This window comes from Hermetia illucens, chromosome 2 (genome assembly GCF_905115235.1).
Source record: "Hermetia illucens chromosome 2, iHerIll2.2.curated.20191125, whole genome shotgun sequence".
NCBI classification, from domain to species: Eukaryota; Metazoa; Arthropoda; class Insecta; order Diptera; family Stratiomyidae; genus Hermetia; species Hermetia illucens.
Genome location: NC_051850.1, coordinates 117,273,606 through 117,293,796, shown reverse-complemented (window position 1 = coordinate 117,293,796; position 20,191 = coordinate 117,273,606). Strand labels below are relative to the sequence as shown.

At 41.0% G+C, this 20,191-nt stretch overlaps 2 protein-coding genes across 2 annotated transcripts; one reads left to right on the top strand and one right to left on the bottom strand.

Moving 5' to 3' along the window:
- Positions 1-1,881: 1,881 nt before the first annotated feature.
- LOC119650178 (integrator complex subunit 10) lies at positions 1,882-7,107 on the bottom strand. Its single transcript, XM_038052732.1, has 9 exons — positions 6,908-7,107; positions 6,784-6,851; positions 6,474-6,726; positions 6,235-6,417; positions 6,061-6,173; positions 3,004-3,194; positions 2,602-2,942; positions 2,371-2,541; positions 1,882-2,313 (listed from the first exon to the last, which is right to left on the bottom strand). The coding sequence occupies exons 1-9, from the start codon at positions 7,034-7,036 to the stop codon at positions 1,900-1,902; spliced, it is 1,863 nt and encodes a 620-aa protein (XP_037908660.1). The 5' UTR covers positions 7,037-7,107; the 3' UTR covers positions 1,882-1,899.
- An 8,175-nt stretch (positions 7,108-15,282) lies between these two features.
- LOC119648056 (histone H1A, sperm-like) lies at positions 15,283-16,031 on the top strand. The gene has a single exon (XM_038049521.1). The coding sequence runs from the start codon at positions 15,357-15,359 to the stop codon at positions 15,945-15,947; it is 591 nt and encodes a 196-aa protein (XP_037905449.1). The 5' UTR covers positions 15,283-15,356; the 3' UTR covers positions 15,948-16,031.
- Positions 16,032-20,191: the final 4,160 nt, after the last annotated feature.

Sequence of the window (20,191 nt, the reverse complement as noted above, 5' to 3'; positions counted from 1 at the left end):
GTCAGGTTGTGGATAAAATCCGGCTGAATATGTTGCGGTGGGCGGGTGACTTAATCCATATGGATGAGGATGATCCAGCCCAGAAAGTCTATAAGGGCAATATCTATGGTAGAAAAAGAAGACGAGGCAGACCCTGCCTGAGATGGAGTGCTGGCGTAGGCCAGGACGCAAGACCGTTTTTAGTGATATCGAATTGGTGGACCTCGGCGCAAAACCGGGATGTCTGGAGTTCCTTAGGCCTAGACCGGATACCAGTTGTTACACCGTTGATGATGATGATGAAAGAAGCCTTAAAAAACACCCAAATTCACAAAAAAAAGTTTAAGAACTCACCAAAAATTTCGCTTTTAATATTTTTTAATAATCCTAGTTTGTGGACTGTAGTTAAATCTGCACGTTAAAATGCCGTTTACTTTTTTCTTTAAGATCGTCGCAGCGCTCTCTAGCGTGGTAGCAGAAAAAGACTTTTTTGGAGTTGGGTGTATAAATTGCTATCTATTTTAATAATGAACAGTGCTATCGGGTTGGAAAAATTACTACGCATGCTCAAGATATTAATAAATATATGGTGAAAAATTCGTATTTGTATCTTTATCCATTTCTTCATGACCCCCTTAAATGCTGATAATTTCAAATAAACAGCTTTTTTCAAAGACGGTCTTTGAGACTTTTGTTAGATTGCAGCACAGAAGTGATTTCCGTCATTAGTGAAAATAAGTCTATTGAATGTAAAGTCCAGAAGATACATAGATGCACAATACAATTTTAATCAAAATTTGCAGTATATTTGCGACAAAGCACCCACGGCGAGTACGACTCTAGCAAAAATGAAGTCGGATACCGGAAGGCCACTATATACTTCTGATGGTGACTTGCATCAGCTATTTAGGTATCCTTCTCCTTGAGATCAATTGAGAAAACTAAATAACGGCTGCAATTTCTCTAACTTACGGTTACCATTATGTAGATTTATGGATAATGTGATATATTGTACACTTTTTAGTTTATTCTGAGGTCTACCTTTTCTGGTGTAATAATCACTTACTTCGAAATAATTGTCTGAATGGGTTTGCCTAAGAAATAGAGTTTGAAAATAGCGCTTGCTCCGCCTCAACACAATTCGGTCCACATTTCCGATTAATATTCTAATGGTGATCATCTGACACATCGTCAATAGTTTGACCTGACGCGTATTGTGCACGCATCATTTAATTTATTTAATTTTTACCTCTCACAGAATTGACAAACACAAAGACGAACGCAAACATCCACAACGACCGGCATTTGAGCCCGGACCAACAAAATCAAGAAGCCGATGCTTAGCCAGCTCAACCAATTCAACGTTTTGTGTTTTATTATGATCTTATCCGTTCTGATCCGCCTGATTTAAGATTGGCTTGGTCATGTTAGTGACATTGCTTTGAGCATCTGTAAAAAAAACGAATAAGGATCATTTTTGTATATGGGAGCAAACAATTTTGCCTCCATTTCGCATGGAGAATCGTCAATAAAACTTTCAGAAGAAATACATTTCCTATATTCTTTCCAAAAATGAAATGAATGATATCAATATAAAAATTCGTCCTCTCTCTAAAGAAATCATTTGGTTCTATAAATAAGCAAAGCTACTGAATCTGGGACGAGGCGATTCCACAACAATTTCAAGACCACCTCTAGAAATAGGGGTTTATGATGTCCTATAGGATACAAGGAATGTGAACGACCGATTGTTATCCTAAGAAATGGTTGAAGTAGGCATAAACGGGATACAGTTTCTGAAAGCAATATGTAACCAACCGACTGAAAAAATACATGTAATATTCAATTACACAAGCGTTACTAATTCCAAGTTTGAATTGTAACGAAGTAAAATCAAAGCGCTTTTTATATTTATAAATCTTAGAATATATTTTTCAATAAATGTGCATCCTCTTTAGTGATAAATTCTGCTATCAACAAACACAAATCCTCATTGCTTCTAGACACCTGTTGTTTCATTATTTGCTTAAAATCCTCTCTTACGCCTTTATCTGCTCCGCGAGTACCAATTCTCCGCCCACCTACATTTTGTTGGGCCGCAATAAATTCAAAATTATATTCGCCATTATGAGTGACCCAGATATGCATAAACTCTTCAAGGAAATCCATTACAATTACATACGACGGAAACGGCAGATATGAAAATTGTTTTCGTGAACTAATAATGGAAAATACACTTTCTGGGATAGATGTTTCGCGTGGATATTCCAACTGGGACAGAACGAGTAAATCGCCAAGTATAGCATCTGGGCAGTTGGGTTCAAAGAGTTTTCGCTGGAAACAAGTTAGATAAGATACCTTAGATGAAATCTTTAAATTGAGTTTATTTACCTTGAGCGTATTTATGATCGCTTTTGTGCAATATTGAATGACCGCGCGTTGCGTCAATGGAAGTAATATCATATGTCGTTGTTTGGATGGGAGTGCCATGTTATTGAGCAACTGGCCAGCGGTTGACGGAAGTTCCATTAGAATCTGTAGAATGCAGTTGAAGCCTTGCATCTGAAGAGAAATTGCAGTTTACTTTTTGGTAAGCAATATGATCGTCATTCATTATATTACCGTTAACGGTCCTTGACCCACGTTCAAACTCAGAATACGAATATTTTGACGGATGTTACTGATTTTCATCTCATTAAGTAGTTTCTTTGCTTCCTCGTAATGTCCAAAGTATACAGCTAAATCAAACAAAAATCGGCTAACCCAATTCGAAAGTGGAAGTTTCACCAATAATTGACTGAAATCGATTTGCAGATGATCGCTTCCGGTCAAATATTGCCAGCAATTTGCTGCAGTTGTAAAGGCAGTTTGTGTTTCTGTACTGCAGGGTGGCGAAACTACAATCACCGGATGTTCAATTGGATTTTCTAGGGGTCGTTGCTTCCCTAGATCTGGTGGTCTTTCTGTAATACGTATATTTCTATAAAATTTTCATTTAGTTTTCAAAACACTTTTAATGCGTACCTCTGAATCCTTCAACTAAAATGAATTCTACCTCGGATCCATCGATTTTCTGACGAATGTTTAGGAAATATTCTTGCAAAGAGAAAATTAACAACGTTGTTGCACAGAAGAAAATTTGTTTATTATCTGTTGGTCGTTGAGCTGCTGTCGACGCCATTTCAACGATTTTCTGCCAATAGACATCTTTGCTCCTAGAATGTGAATTTTACATGTTTGAATAAATTTAATTGAAATAATCGGGGAATTCTAAGATTTCACTATTCTGCACCACATAGCTCTTAGACATTCTGTACGCTGGTAATGTTATGGCTGAAATTTAAAATGGCATAAGCTTTTTTAATATAATAGCAAAGGGAGAACTCTATGTCAGATTATTGTTATTGTTATGTTAACCGTTTCACCGTAGACATATTTAAACAAAGGCGATTTGCTGCTATCAAAGGATCAGCCAATAAGCGATAACAAAAACCATCAATTTTCCCAACGAACCATTTTGTTCATTAGGGCAGATAGAAACAGGGTGTTCACCCGTAAGCTGAGGAATTTTATAGGTATTTATGTTAACGAAGCTCTAATATTCCCCCCCAAGTTCATTTTCCAAAACCAGAAATTTTTTATAAAGGTCTCATGCTCGCTATTATAAGGCGGTTGAAGATGCAGTAATATAGTAATTGTTTTTCGTGGCTTCTGCCGTTCTCAAGAAAACCGTCATTGTCGTCTGCATATCAAGATTGAATAATTGGGAGGCTTCTGCCTCAAAAAGAATGGTCGCGCTTGTTATGACAATAAGCGCTACACCAGTTTTGTACTGAGCTCCAGAAAGCTTACCGTCAATACAAAGTCGTCTGAATTGCTATAACTAAATGGTTAGCTTCTGCTCACGAATTGTATGGAACTCTAGACAAAATTATTTGGCTGCCAGAAATAACATCTGTATTATCGTAATGGATTGTTTATCGAGAATAATCGAAAAATATAAAAGAATTTGAAGTTCATGTTGGCATTGCAATCTCAGATCCATATATATGTTCGATATTATGTTTGTCATGCTCATTTGTGAAGTTCCAAATCTCCCATCAGACGTGCCCGTTCGTGTGAATAAGGGAGAGCTTGAAAGATATGTTACCAGATGCGTATATGGGCATCCTTATCCAAGATAGGTGACGGCATTCGCTCATCCGTGGATAAGCATTGACTATGGGAAAGAACCCCAGAAATAAAACGGAGAATGCATGGAGAGACGAGTGGGAAAGTGACGGTGCAAGGTTTCGGAAACCTTGCGGTTTTTGGAAATGACCAATGGGCTTCCGATCGTCAATATCCAATAATCTAGAGTAGGTAAGGAAAGGTATTCGTAGATTCCTCTATATCGTCAGCAGCCCCCGCCACTGAGTATGCTTTTTTAGGGGGGAAGGGAAATGAGAGGAAACCAAAAGGCCGCTAAGACTGTGCCCCCATCGTATGTCCGAGGAAGGTGTTATCAGGTTCTACTTTGGTATTTAGATGAATTTGACGCTTCCCAGTAAATTCCGCAAGGTGGACGATCGACTCGAACCTACGACTTCCAGTTGGTACTTTTTTACCCAATTCCTGATGTTGTTAAATAGTAATAAAATATACGTAGGACAGACGAAACACCTGATAACGACTATATTTAATGAATACATCAAGGAAGCGGTAAGTAGTGTTCGGAAACAAAAGTCGTGCATAAGATCATCAGTGGCAGCGCACATAGTCGAAGAAGCCTATACCATTCAACGCGAAAATCTTGAACTCTTGCGGCATACAAACCGAACGACAACCTTGGACCCTTGGGAAAGTTTAGAAATTCTAAGAGAAGACGCGACGCGGTTATTAAACACAGATTCCGGTAATTGCCCTCAAAATTAATAAGACTTGCCGCGGTAATTAATAGATAATTAGGTTAATAAAAAGAGGCTTCACTCCAGGCAAATCATTATTACAAATAAGAAGAGTACGATGACCAGTTAAATTGGGAAACACCCTCAACGTCCTTCGGCTAAGTTAACACAAAGGATGTCGCTGATGGATGTCCGTTGCATTCACCCCCGTGCACAATCATCAAAGAAGCTCTCAGCTCTCTACGTCCATTCATCTGCCTCTACGTTGCTGCAGTCAGTCAGGTTTCGTGACGTCATTTTGGGACCACCTCAGAGACACTTTTAATGGTAGCCCAGCGCTCATCAATAATGTCAGGTAAGTTGTACGGAGTTTGTGTCGTTTGCGCGGCAAAAACGTTTTTCCACTGCTGGACACCAACTGGATCGCAAAGACGATTCAGAGGTTGACGTTTAGTTTCCCTACGAGAAGACACGTAGCGACCATAAAATGGTCTCCTTCGAGGCCGATGTCAGCATATTCAAAAATAACTTTCAAATCTACAGTTGATCGCGATTTGATGAGTGGAAATTCAACTTAACTTGTGATAGGCCCTAGAACAGTGGAACAAAGTGACGCTGATGACGAGGCGGTACATGTTGTAGAAATCTACAAACTTCTTGTTGTTACGGTCACCGAGACGGTGCCTGTCACATGACCGAGCAAGATGCTGATGGAGATTCATTCAAAATATCACCTTTAGGAACTCTGTCCTGAATAACGTGTAGACGATTATAAAGCGCCTTCTTCTCCTCTAGATCAAAAATCTCTGTTGATGTGCAGCACTGCACAATTATGATTCTCCTTAACCGAGACCGGAACCTTGCAGACAAGAATCCCCCCCCCCCCCCCACAGTCGCAAGAGCGAGAAGAGTGCCGCCCAGAGTTCCCTTATCTTACTTTACTAATTCAAATTGAAGAAAGCATTCTTGGTACCTTCGATGCCGTTGTCGATAAGCGTATGGAGATTCCAAAAACCAACTAGATCCCATTTAGAAATGGCTTTAGTAGGGCTTGAGTAGTGAAAAAATTTGGATTACTAACCGCGAACTAATCTTAACTAAATTCTAACCACAACAATCACTTATTTCCCTGAGCCATTGGCTGGCCATGGAGACGAGACTTCCAGAAATTCACTTTCTCCTAAAAACCACTTACCAATTCTTATTGAAAGACAGAAAGGGTGGCCAATTGAGCATTTGTCCACAAAAGGTAAGAACCTTAAATATTTGCTTCCATATCTCGTAAATAGCAGACACGTCGTCTTGATTCTGCAAAAAGGCAATTTTCTGTAAGAACCGGTTGCAGGCATATTGCATAGATTGAAATTACCTCCTCGATTAGTTGTTTTGTGTAGTATTCCAAAGCAATTGTGTAAATTCGATAAACCAAATGGTTGGGTAGTTCGGGTGGTTTGTGGTAAATTAGTGGCAGTGCTTCTTGTATGAGCATTTCCTGGAATTTTAGCGGGGACTGCTGAGACACTGCTTGCACAATTGTTTCAAGCAGCCGTGGCTGTATGGTAGAAAAAGTGTTGAATGCTGATACCGCTCGGAGATACAAATACTCACCGAGTGCGTAGCGATTGCCTGCGGAAAGCGTTTCAGCAGCAGAAGCACCAGCTTGCAGTGGTCCAAATTATTGTCTGAATGGTTCGCTGTTAGGAGTAGTATTTTGTGCTGTACGTCGTATGAGACATGCTGGAACATTTTTACATAGAAATCCTGTTCAATTGTAGTCTCTCCTTCTGGAACCCGAAGAGCAGCCGTTAGTTCTGATACCTCGTTCCACAGCTCAATTGGTTGGCTTTGGAATGTTAATATTCTAAAGCAAAAAACGACTTTATAATATAAAGGAAAGTGTTACTATGTTCTAACTCACATATAGCTGAAGCACTTTGCAGCTTCCTCATAGTTGCGAGCGGCTTTTTCGATTTTGTACGCTTCATACTGAAATAGAAATGGAGTGAGTGTTTGCGAGGTGATTTTGTCATTTGCTGTCATACCTGTACATGGAAATTATTTGGATAAAGGGTTTTAGCTGTTATTATCCATGCTTTCGCAGTATACGGGTCCGTTTCGTGGGCCTTTTTCGCTTGCGCGATGATATAATTCTCCTCAGAAATCAAGTCCATGCCGCATTTGGAGGGATATACGAAAAAAGCACCGATGTCAACAAAAGCGAACTGTCACAATACATGCCGGATATCAGTGCTACTTAAACTGTACTAAGGATGGATTGTTCGTTTACATCCTGGGTGGAAATGACTGCCTTAAGAGAAAAAAGACGAATACAGTCTTCAAATATATGTAATCTCTACTTAAGGGGGAAACCACATTAGAAGGCTTACGTACCTTTTCGAGATTTTTTAGTGGGAAAAATTAATTGGAATTAAATCAAATTTGCACATTATATTAGTCATATTTCGGGCAAGTATTGAAATTTTTTTGAATAAGTTAAAAATAACAAACTTAAGCGACAATAGCCCGCTGCAGGGCGGACGGTCTAACTACGGGCCGTGTAGCGATTTCAGTTTTTATTTCAAATAAAAAAAGTTTTAATTTTACATTACTAACTTATTTTCTGAGAATAAGAACCTCAATGCTGGCAAAAAGGGTTAAAATTACAAATTTTGCATGTGTAAAAATTAAAATTTTTTAGTTTTCAGCATTTTTTCCCGCTAGTTAGTTAGTTAGTCACCTTTCGGATATGGAGACATTTCCCACCTTTAATTACAAACAAAGCACAATTACAACAAACACAAATAGAGGGAATTGACGCCAGGGATTTAAAAAACATGCTATTTATATAGCGCTACAAGATTAAGTAAGAATATAAAGCAACAATCTCTTGGCGCTCCAGCCTGAGCCTGTACCCAATAATCACTCGGTTCTACGCTAATAAAATCTAGAGGAACGCGAATTTCGCTTTGAAATTTCTGCGGCGTATTCTGGAATAAGTAAGTTAACGTTCTATCTCATAAAAAAAGGTTCCGAAAGCCTCCTAGTGTGGTATTCCCCTTAAAGATAACATCATTTTGACAATAGAGTTTTTTTAATACTTTTTTTATACGAGAAATGAGTAACTTTAATAAATCCGTTTATTTATTGTATACATAACATATATGTATAATTATATATTAAGCCCATTTTTGCTTCATTGATGCTGCAAAAGAAAGCTCTACGACCGTCCATAATCTCGACAGGGCGTAGCTGGCAATGCAATTGTCGCCCTTCCTTAATGTGCCACCTATCAAGTATAAGACAAATATCAAAACATTTGTTTCCATATGATACAGATAACACAAGGGAGGCAAAGAAAATGAACTTAACCGAGCGCAACAAGAAAATCGAAACGATTCTCTCGATTGTTTTAAAAACAAGGACTAACGGTTTCGTCCAGAGCCGAGGCAACTCTTTAGACGCTGCCTCACGTCTGCCCTGGGAGCATGGTGACCGAAAGATTAAGGTTTATTGATTGGGAACGCACATAGAGCCCGTTTTGAACTATACAATAACCATTCTCTTGCCGAGAAGGAAATGTACTAAGGGTTGTTGTCCTACTAGAAAACAAAGGGTTGCTTATGGTGGAGTTTTGCGACAAATTATAGCACAGCGCATTGAAGCATACTTCCGTTTCAAGTTCTAGTCAATAAATTCACTTTGGTCGCTTTAATGCCCCAATTCAACTGATTTCCGCCACCAAGCTTGGCGGTTGCATTTATGGCGCGAGTTTTAAGCTCTATAATAGCTTATCGACAAAACCCAAACAGATTGTATTTACTTTTACCACCTATCCACTCGTGCACATCGCAACATCTTCTACAAATGTCGTGGCGCTTTTATGTGAATTACGAATGACATCGCATTGTTTTCGAACAGCCAGCTTCCGCTGTGGAGAGATTTCGATCGCTCAGATAATAGCTATTAGTTTCTCTGGGATGTTCCTTCTGTGTAGAACATGCTAAATACACTTCTTGTTCACGCTGTCGAAAGCTTTGTCGGAATCGATAAAGAGCAGGTGCAGCGAACATGTAAACTCCACGTACTGCTCCAAAATGATCCGCGGGGTGTTGATGTAGTCAATACAGGAGGATTCGGAGAGGAAGCCAGCCTGCGCTCTGTCGATCAAGCTTTCAAGACGTTCTTTGATGCATTCAAAAATTATTTCAGCTATTATTTTTGCATCGGTAGGGAGCACGTAGATTCTCTTGCAATTCTTGCACTCAAAATGGATGCCCTTCTTTGGAATCTTAGCGGTCATTCCCTTCTTTCACTCTAAGGGGAAAGGTTTCGGGTTCTTAAGATTTCTGTGCCAGTGGAAGCAGCAGATCTGCAGTGACTGCAGGTGCAGCGATAAATAACTTTGTGAGGAGACCGTCCAGCCCGGCGGATTTACTCCGTTTTGCATGCATTGGTGGCCGAAATGATTACTTGGTGGAACAGTCCATAGCCGCATGTTAGGGTAACTAGCCATTTCATCCACAAGAATAGGAACTTCACCGGATGTAATACAGTTAAGAATCATGGTGAAGTATTCTTTCCAACTCTTCAGTTACTCGTCGACGTAGATGAGGAGTCGACTGCCGTTCACAGGACCATCGACTGATTTGCGACCACATGCACGCTCTTTCGTGATGAAATTATTACGTTCTGCGGCATCTTCCACTTCCCTGACCAGTGCTGTAGCAAATTCTTCTTTGTCATGGCGTACACTATGCTGAAATTCTCGGGGTTATGCTCGGTATCGGAGTTCAAACATGTCACGCTCACCATCAATTGCAGCGGTCAATAGTGCGTTCAACTACTTGCGTTCATCGATCCGCTGTTGAGTGACAGTTGGATAATATAATCGTTCAATGTTGAAGTTAGGGGGTCGCAGCTCGCTAATCTTACAATGGGTGGCAGACGCAACACGTAAGGGAAAGTAAGAGACCATGAGATGGTACTTCATTTCGAGGCCGATGTCCCCTCCGGCTTTTAAATCTAATGCTGATCACAAAGTGGTCAATCTGATTGCTGGTATGGTGTCGGTAAATTGAAACCCAACTGACCTTATAGCAGGCTATGTGCTTGAACTCAGTGTGCCAATTATGAGGCGGTGGAAACTGCATAGGGCGGTACAATTGGGATGCTCCTTAACCTGTACCGGAATCTTGCAGTCAGAACTAGTGTTCCTATGATGATATGATCGCCCTCTTAGAAATCGGAATTAATGTCTGCGAAAGCGAGAAGAGTAGGTGATCATGAGGAACATATCAAAGCGTTAACCTCTACTGATGTTTTAGTCTTACGATTTTTACGTTCATTGCGTTTTGCGTTTCATTGGAGTTATCAGCTTATCCTTTCTTTCCGTCAAAGGTTCCTTTCGATTTCTATGGACACTGCCACACCTGTTTATACAGCAATTCACATGTTCTTATTTTCACGGGGTTTTCCTTTATTTTGTAGTGCCTTTACTTGCTGTGTACTAATACCCTTTGCAGGTATACGGTGTTTGCATGGATCAGATTCCACATACCAACATCAAACCAGTTGCATCCACATCACTAGTTTACCTTCTTACTGCTTTCCTTGGTAAGATTATGAGAGCCAAGATTTATTCTATAATTCTCTATACATAACCGGTGTGTTTTTTTTTGTTTTCCGGAAAATTTAGGCAGTGATGCTGCAAACGATCCGGGCGTAGTTAGGCTTCGAGGTTTTCCTTTTAGAGGAACTACTGCATGTGATGACTGCGCCTCAGGCAAATAGTACAGCTTGACATTGTATAAATGTAATCAATACAAACCGCTTGATCCAACTAAAAATTCTGCTCAAATTGATTAAAGGTAAAAAAGGTATATCAGAAAAATGGAATCTAAAGAGCTTTCTGTCCAGAATATCTGCAAAGATATGAGGAATAGTGGAAGAGATTTGTAATCACGCGATTCCATGAGCACATCCGGGAAGCTGCAAATCTGCTAACTAACCACCCTGGACAGAAAGCGGCTAAGTCGACAGTAACCAAACATTTAGTGGAAGAATGGCGTAACATTACAGTCATCAACTTAAAAAATATGAAAAAGGTGAACTACCAAAAAAAACTAGACGCGCACAAAATCTCGGAATTTTTAAAATGTATGTTTCTGATTTCCTTAACCGCATCCAGTAATTAGATTTTATTTCACCACTTCATCGCAGAAGACGCAGTCAAAGATGGTGCCTTAGCGATCTTTTGCAGAAAAGACTAAAATTGAGTGAGTTTTCGATCTATACATAGACCTAAGTCACCGGTTAGCAATGCAGTCCATCTGCCTGTCGATTTGTTTTTACAGACAATTAACTGTCTTGAGTCCTCCCATTGGGCTTATAAATGGTCCGTCTTTAGCAAGGAAGACGAGGGGGGCCACTCCCCGATCACATTACATCTGGCTCTGAGGCACTCTAATAGTCAGACAACACCCGGGAAGCTCCCCACCTCTGCACTCGCTGATAGGCTGACTTTACACGACCAGTATTTCATCAATGTGCCATAAGTCAATCCATAAAAAATGAACTGATGAAATGACTGATGGACTGATATGTTTAGTGTAAATATCATCATCATCATCCACGGCGCAACAACCGGTATCCGGTCTAGACCTGCCATAATAAGGAACTGCAGACACCACGGTTTTGCGCGGAGGTCCACCAATTCGATATCCTTAAAAGCTGTCTGGCATCCTGACCTACGCCATCGGAGGCCTGAGATGGAGAGGCAGGGTCTGTCTTGTCTTCTTTTTCTACCATAGATATGATTCCACCCGGAAAGCCTAAGGAATCATCCTCATCCATACGGATTGATTGACCCGCCCACCGCAATCTATTGAGCCGGATTTTATCCACAACCGGACGGACATGGAATCGCTCATAGAATTCGTCGTTATGTAGACTATGGAAATTCTTCGGAGGATTCTTCTCTCCAACGCGCCAAGAGTTCGCAATTCTTCTTGCTAAGAACCCAAGTCTCCGAGGAATACATGAGGACTGGCAAGATCATTGTCTTGAACAGTAAGAGCTTTGGCCCTATGGTGAGATGTTTCGAGCGGAACAGTTTTTGTAAGCTGAAATAGGCTCTGTTGGCTGCCAACAACCATGCGCCGATTTCATCGTCGTAGCTGTTATCGGTTGTGACTTTCGACCCTAGATAGGAGAAATGATCAACGGTCTCAAAGTTGTAGTCTCCTATATTTTCTGTTTTCTTTTGACCAATGCGATTTGATGTTGTTCGTTCTTTCGGTTTTGGGTTTGACGCTGACGTTGCCACCATGTACTTCGTCTTGCCTTCATTAATGTGCAGCCCAACATCTCGCGCCGCCTGCTCGATTTGGATCTGGATGAAGAAGGTAGACTGTACATTTCGGGTTGTTCTTCCCATAATGTCAATATCGTCAAGCCAGTAGTTGGGTGGACTTGAAGAGGTTGGTGCCTTTCGCATTTACCTACGTCTGCATCGCGAATCACTTGCTCCTGGGCCAGGTTAAAAAGGACGCATGATCCTGCTGTTTTTATCTGGCCTCGCACATTGTTCGGTCTTATCAATTTCGTCGGGATACCGAATTCTTTCATGGCCGAGTGCAGTTTTACCCTGCCTGCTGTCATAGGCGGCTTTAAACTCGATGAATAGATGGTGCAACTGATGTGAATATTCCAACAGTTTTTCCATCGCTTGCGGCAGAGAGAAAATTTGATCTGCTGTTAATTTGCCTGGAGTGAAGCCTCTTTGGTATAGGTCAATGATGTTCTGGGCGTATGGGGCTATCCGACCTAGCAAGATAGAGGAGAATATCTTATAGATGGTAATCAGCATCGTGATACCTCTATAATTGCTGCACTGTGTGATATCCCCCTTTTCATGTACGAGACGTTGCCAGTAATCAGGCATTGGTTCGCTGTCCCATACTTTGAGCACAAGTTGATGAACAACTTGGGGTAATTGGTCGCCTCCATATTTAACCAATTCGGCTGTAATTCCGTCGGTTCCTGGCGACTTATGATTTTTAAGCCGATGAATTGCACGGACTGTTTCTGCTATACTTGGTGGTGGCAGCATTTGTCCGTTGTCTTCAGTTGGCGGGACCTCCAAATCGCCGATATTTTGGTTTTTGAGCAGTTCATCAAAATACTCAACCCATTGCTTCAATATGCCCATTCTGTCGGAAATCAGATTTCACTCTTTGTCTTGGCAGGATGAGCGTCGAGGTGTATAAGGCTGTTGACTTGGTGATGAAACTTGCGCGCCTGGTGCGGTTGCTCCCTGAACTTTTCGAGTTTACAGACTTGTTGGTTCTCCCAGGCTTCCTTTTTCCGTCTGTGAAGTCGCTTCTCCGCTCGCTGGAGTTCGTGATAAGTCTCTGCGCGTGCCCGCGTTCTTTGAGAATGCAACATTACAGCAGCTGGGGCCAAGTATGTTTGTGGCCGTATCAATGATAACGTTCTTCAGGTGGTTGTGAAGATCATTTGTTGATGCTTCATCTCCAGGATCTCTGTTGACTGCGGTTATTACGGCATAGGTGTTGCGGAGGGCTGCGTTGTGGATGATTTCAGTGTTAACTCTCACCTAATTGTTAGAGGGGATGGTGCGAGTCTATATTGACCTCCCTATATGTTCTGACATTCATTAAGACTGAGAGGTGGCGGCGTTCAATCAGCACATGGTCAATTTGGTTGAAATTGGTCCCGTCTTGAGAGGCCCACGTATGTTTGTGAACCGGAAACCAGGTACTTACAACAACCATTTCGTGCGATATTGCTAACTGAATAATCCGCAGTCCGTTATCATTGGTATCCCTATGTAAGCTATGGGAGCCGACGTATCACATAGCACAAACTAAACGCCGCGGTAAGCGCACTACATATGCAACTCAATGAGATGTGCGAGGTACGATTCGACTCAAACATCAGCTGGTGAGCTTATAATGAGTGGCCTGTTAATACGATTTACTGTGCGCATTGTGTTACTAATGTATTCTGTATATATACATATGCAGCAAACACGGAGCATTATATGTATGATTGTTTACAGCACGATTTTCTGATTTACACATTTGTTTATCTAAACGATCGATCAAATAATTCCCTTTTAATTAGCTCCCTTTGCAATGTTTTTGGTAACGTTTTTATTGTGGACTTAATTTAGATCTGTTTGTTGTTGTCAGTTGCTTTTTAACGCATTTTCTTCGGTACTGTTATTGGGGAGTTGAAAATAGTGTTGACTACTTTGAGGCACACATTTGTTCCGTTTCAACAAGGTGAGTTAGTCGGAAAGAGTCGATTCACTGAAAAGTATTATATTTCCGTTCACTAATGTCAACTCGTAGTAAACCCTTGTAGGAAGCGTTCCAGAAATCCAGAAAAAAATATATATCTCCCTTTAAGCAAACGTTGAATTCGTCAAGTATAACCAGTAGTAGTATGCCGATGGTGAAACACCAGTTTCTGCACTTATGGCGGAACACCGTCGGGTTCTGACTCCTTCTTACTTTTCGTAGGGAGGAGTGCTTCTTCCGATACACGTAGGGAATAACACTCGGTCCATCATTTTAGTAATAAGTGAACAGGGTTTCTCCGGGGCACCGATTTTTGTAGTGACTAGTTTATAATCAAGTCTCAACGGATCTCTGCCCATCTTATTGACTAGTTCCTGCCACCAGCGCTAGGAGAGATGCAACCAGACACCTCTTTGTGGTCCTCAAAGAATTGTTTACCTGGCGTTCGCAGCCTGGCGGTACCTAGAGAGAGGCAATCGTAAAAGCAAGTGGCTGAGTGTTTCTTGTTCCGTTCTCAAGAAGACAATCATTCCAAAAATCGGAGCTGAGGCTGCATACAATGGAAAGAAGGAAATGGGATCAGTAGAGTGAACTGACCACTTCGGTCGCCTCTCAGGCTAACAGAACAGAAAATATTTCAGCTTCAATAAAGTGGGAAAATTTTAAACATAATAATTCAATACATTCTTCTGCCAAAAAATGTGTGACGGTTATTCACTCTTGGATATGCCGAAAAATTGGGCGGAAATTTATTTCCTTAAGGCTAACTGTTAACAACAAATTATGTTGGATTGTATTTTTAATGGCACGTTATATATGGTGGAGCTCAAATAAAAAAAAATCGTTTAAGAAGCAATTACCTTACTTATATTCTTTTTGAATAAATAATAATAAAGAATAAAGTTAAAAATTATGAAGAATTTTCCATATGAGGAAACTATGCAACTTCTGGATTAAAAATGGGGATTGGGGCTCTAGGGATTGCATATTTTGAGCAATTATTAAGGCATTGGTAGATATTTTTCTGTATAGTAAAAGGTAATAGAGGCAATTTAATTGATTTAGACGAACACTAAGTGTACTAGCTCAGTTGGAACCCCATCGCTGACGATACTGACACAATAATTTGTGTTGCCGATTTTTTTGTCAAATTTTTACAGTGAATATGTCTCAAGATAAAAAAGTTTCTTTTAAAATGATGATACTTGCTGCAATTGAGGGGTTGAAGGGTCGAAGTGGCTCCTCAATTCCAGCCATCGGAAAATATATTGCTCATACATATGGTGTGGATACGGAAAAGTCGAAAGTGCACATTAAACGGTACCTGAAGAAGGCAGTTGAAAGTGGCGAGTTAATTCAAACGAAAGGAAAGGGATTTACGGGATCATTTAAAATATCAAAAACAAAAAAGACTGAACTTGCAAAGGAGAAAACAAAAGCCAAAAAAGCTGAAAAGAAATCGAAATCCCCAAAAACCGCTTCAGGTAAGAAACAAGGCCCCAAAGCGAGCGCTGCAGTGAAACCAAAGAAGCCAAAGGGATCTGATGATGTGAATGACGAAAAAGGACTTAAATTGAAAATTCCTATGAAGAAGAAAACTATGGCAAAATCTAAACAGAAAAAAACAAAACCCAGTGTGAAAGAAAAGGATTCAAAGATTGTTCTGAAACGTGCTAGTTTGATAGGAAATATGAAGCCCCACAAGACAACGAAGAAGAGAAATAAAACTGCAAAGAGTACTCCGGAGGCCGCTTGAAAGGCTGACTGTGTTGATCTTTTTATGACATAATTTTAAGGACGTGATCTATTTTTCGTTTTATTCTTTTTAGTTTTAATAAAATTAGAAAAAAGTCAATAATTTATTGGTTTTGTTGCACTAAGAGAAGGACACGAAGCTACTGATTTTAAATGTAATGCGAGCCACCACCTACAGATTCGTACACTGATTGGAAGAAAAGCTAGTAAACTATGACCTTATATTGCAAGAGATAACCAGATAGAGGATCCAAGAATATCTGATTTCTCGATCTGGTCATTTATGGCACTACTTAACTTCCTCTTCTCTTTTACGAATCTCGGACAGTGAAACAAGATGTTTTCTAGGTTTTCGGGTGTAGCTATGCATTTATTTCTGCATTTCTATAACCATTGTGTCTCGTTAGAATTTATGTCATTGTGGTGAAAGGTTTGCCGAAATTTTCTCCCGGATAGTATACTTCCAAGAGAGCCTGTAAGACTCAACTTTGTGAATGTTCCATCTGGTTTTGAGAGTCTAATTTGGTCGACCCCTCTCTTTTAAAGACTCCGCACAGTCTTGAAGTCTATTTTTCGTCTTCCAGTTCCTCACAGTATGTTCTAAAGGTATCACCCTTCGAACGTTTTACGCATCTAAGTTCGTTGAACTTTGTGCAAAGTTTTCCCAGGATTCCGCCTTTTTATTATATCTTTTCGCCTGCAATAATCAGACTAAATTCTCAGTAATGGTGGTCTGAGAGTGAGACTTCGTCTAACCCCCGCCAGTTTTTAACCAACTCTAACAACTTTGAAGTGCAGATCCTTAAGTCAATTACTTCACTTCTTCTTGGCCCCACGAACGTAGTAGCGTACCTTATGTTCGTTGTTATAAACCAGCTGAGCTGACAAAGTCAAATAACTTCTCTCCTTTAGGATTACATTCACTACTTTTTAAGCAAATATGGTGAGCGGTCGCATCACAACCTTTTAAGATTTTAAGATTGATTGATGATAATTCTGCATACACTACCACATTCCTTAGTTCTTACGGCAGTAAGGGATACAAAGGACTATAGGTCCTGGCAACAAAATTATCTTAGCATGATCGCTTCTAACAATTTTGACATCAAGATCCAGACTGTATGGGTCTGTCTTGACATACCCGTATTAGACCAGTTGCGTTTACATCATCACCTTTCTTTTTTCCACTTTTCTTTTTAGAGGCGGACGAGAGCTAAAATTTCTTTTTGCCGAGCCTTTCTCTCCCGTTTTCTGGAAGAATTAGCCAACATTGCCATCGATAGACCGGCCGTAGTCGTGTTTCCAGTTCCTCCCATTATGGAAGTTATTGTACTCACCTTCTTGCTACATAGACATTAGGTACAGGCTTTCCACATGAGGAAACATGAATTTAGGCGAGGAGGTATCATATCGTTGTCAACATCTTCTTCCTACTGACTTTTCAGTGCATAGTTGAATTGGATAGTTTCGTTTTTTCTTTCGTCAACTTCAGGCCAAAGAGAGACGAATATAGTTTTCTGAGAGGCTTAGTCTCTGGTTTTTCAAGACCACTGTGCGTGGTGATACAATACATTCTGCACAATGTCTCCTTACGTACGAAAGAATTTATATGTATACAATAGAAAGCAAACAACATTAGAACAAGTCTGGATTCACCTCCGAAAAGAAATGGAGCAGGGCATTCAGGCAATAGTGACATCACACCTCAGAAATTAAGTAGATCTTGTTGGCGTAGGAGCCACTTTCTCTGAAAGATGACCTAAGACCGGATGGCTCCTAAGAAGGCTGAGCAAAATTTAAGCCTTTTTAGGCAAAGAAAAAGAAGAAGGGAATAGTGAAGATTAGTCCGCTCGATTAGAATGTACACAATTAAAACAAGCCTGACCTCAAGAGAGGAGAAGCCTCGGATGGACTGAAAACACTCTCGGATGTGGATGCCGGGGACTGTGGGGAGACCAATGAAACCTCCATACATATTCTGGGACAATGTCCGTGTCTGATATGCAAATATAGGGCACTGTTTAGTTTGCAGCCATTGCGTACATGTAAGTCAGATTCAGTTTATGAACATGACTCTTAATGAACATAATTGAACTTGTTGCAAACATACTAGTGACGACCATGCAGGGGGAACGCATTGCGTCTTTCCACACCAAGAACACATGCATAAATAGTCATGTTAATTGTAGAATAAAGTAGAATCGTCTCTGTGGATTTACATGAGTACCTATCGGGTGGATTTAATCCCACGATCTTCTTCTTACACGAATTGATTTTGTGATCACAATCAGAGCTCCGCAGAGACAAGCACAACGGTACCAGTCTATACTGAGTGCATGGCTCAGCATTCACACTGGTGGATGCAAGACCTACTTAAATCTCCACAGTAAGGTTTCGTGACCTACTGCCATTTCACATGAGTGAGAGTCGGGCCTGATTGCCCTAATTAGGCCTTTGGAGGATTCGCCTACTGCATCACGGCCAGTAAACCGAAGTGATACAGCGTCTCCCCCCACTTGGTTTTGGTTTGGTCGACAGGATTGCTGCCCCATCTTCATCACCGCCACTTCTGAGCACCACCTAGAAGTACAGTTAAGTCCTTGAGGGTTTTAGGTGAGCACCTGTCTTGCGACTTAATCCCACGGTCTTCTTAAGACACAATCAGAGCCCCGCTGAGACAAGCAACAACGGTACCAGTCTATACCAAGTGCATGGCTTAGCATTCATACTGGTGGATGCAAGACATACCTAAATCTCTACCGAACTAAAGAGTACGGCACCCGTGTTGAAACGCAACACCACGCCGAGGCCCGAAGGTCTCTTCTCGCTTGAGCATAACCACATTCCCTATGAAGCTCCCACTAGGGGGCCTGCCACAAATAACCGAGCTGTACTCACATACAACGGGAGTTCACCCGAAGTATGACAGTCCACGAGCTATCCTGGTTCCCATGGTACCAGTATACTCCTGATAAGGTTTCGTGGCCAACTACCACTTCAGATGAGTCCCCGTGCAGACTCGGGTCTGATCGCCCTGATTAAGCCTTTGGAGCATTCGCCTACTGCATCACGGCCGGCAAACCAAAGTGAGTACAGCGTCTCCCGGTGCCACCACTATGGAGGTTCTTCTCGGCCACTTGGTTTTGGTTTGGCCGACAGGGTTGCCGCCCGTCTTCCTCACCGCCGCCACCACTGAGCACCACCTAGAAGTACAATAGAAAACACCCTAAAATGTTTGGTAGCTTTAGACCACACCCCATTCCAATCAAAAGAGCATAAGGGATCTTCATATGGGCGATGCTGACCTATAAGATAATAATAAGATTGGACCGATTGTAGTATAGCCAAGGAGTTTAACAAACTTCAAAGACTGGATTGTGTTAGTATGATTGGACTACGAGAACATAACTTTAGAAGTCTTTTTTGAATTTTTAGAGTAATTACGGATAACATCGAGTTAAAATGTTGTCTTAGCACAAAAACGTATGACATTCTATGAGATGGGTACATTTTCTTTGGGATATGGAATTATTTTAATTATCAAAAGAATTACAGAAAATAAAATACTCCTATTCTAACCGATAACTAGGAGACTATCGGGGAACTTAAAATTTTTGAACGCTGCTTGGCTGTCGGTGAGAATAGCAATGTTCTGCCCCCTGTAGTTCCTTTGGAGATTAAAGGAGGCGCATCTGTCTATAGCGTATATTTCGCCCTGGAACATGCTAGTGTGCATACCCATTGGCTTCAAGTACATTTTCCTTGGACCAATGACGCTGGCACCCGCTCCCTCTGTTTTGAGGGATCCGTCAATGTACCAAGTAATCAATTGCTGATTTAAGCCGTGTGTCATAGCCACGCTCTCCCAGTTTCCCTTGTTACTCTAACATGTTTCAAACTACTTATCGAAGTAAAGTGTCATGTTATCCCTTGGTATCAACAATTCGGGACACCGCCTATCAATCTTCCTTCGATTTAGGCAGCTTCCCCTTCGCTGATACTCCCGGCCATCCTGAATATTGCCCACTTTGTCTCCATCTGTATGTACATACAGATGTACATACAGATGGAGTAGGGCTAGTCGGAGAAGCACGTCTAGAAGTGCCGTTGGGCGTGTCTTCATTGCGCGACTGATAGAAATGCAAGCCAGTCTGTCTAACTCCCTGACTTGCGTGCTGAGTTTAGTTCTTTCTGCCCTGATTACCGCGCCATAGGTAATCATTTGTCTTACTATTGCAGTGTATA

Bases quoted from the DNA above. Each gene is read 5' to 3' on its own strand.
- LOC119650178 (XM_038052732.1), bottom strand. From the start codon at position 7,036: ATGGACTTGATTTCTGAGGAGAATTATATCATCGCGCAAGCGAAAAAG. The intron at 6,852-6,907 runs GTATGACAGCAA...TTTCTATTTCAG, and splicing joins CAAATAATTTCCATGTACAG to TATGAAGCGTACAAAATCGA. The intron at 2,943-3,003 runs GTACGCATTAAA...TACGTATTACAG, and splicing joins TTTAGTTGAAGGATTCAGAG to AAAGACCACCAGATCTAGGG.
- LOC119648056 (XM_038049521.1), top strand. From the start codon at position 15,357: ATGTCTCAAGATAAAAAAGTTTCTTTTAAAATGATGATACTTGCTGCA.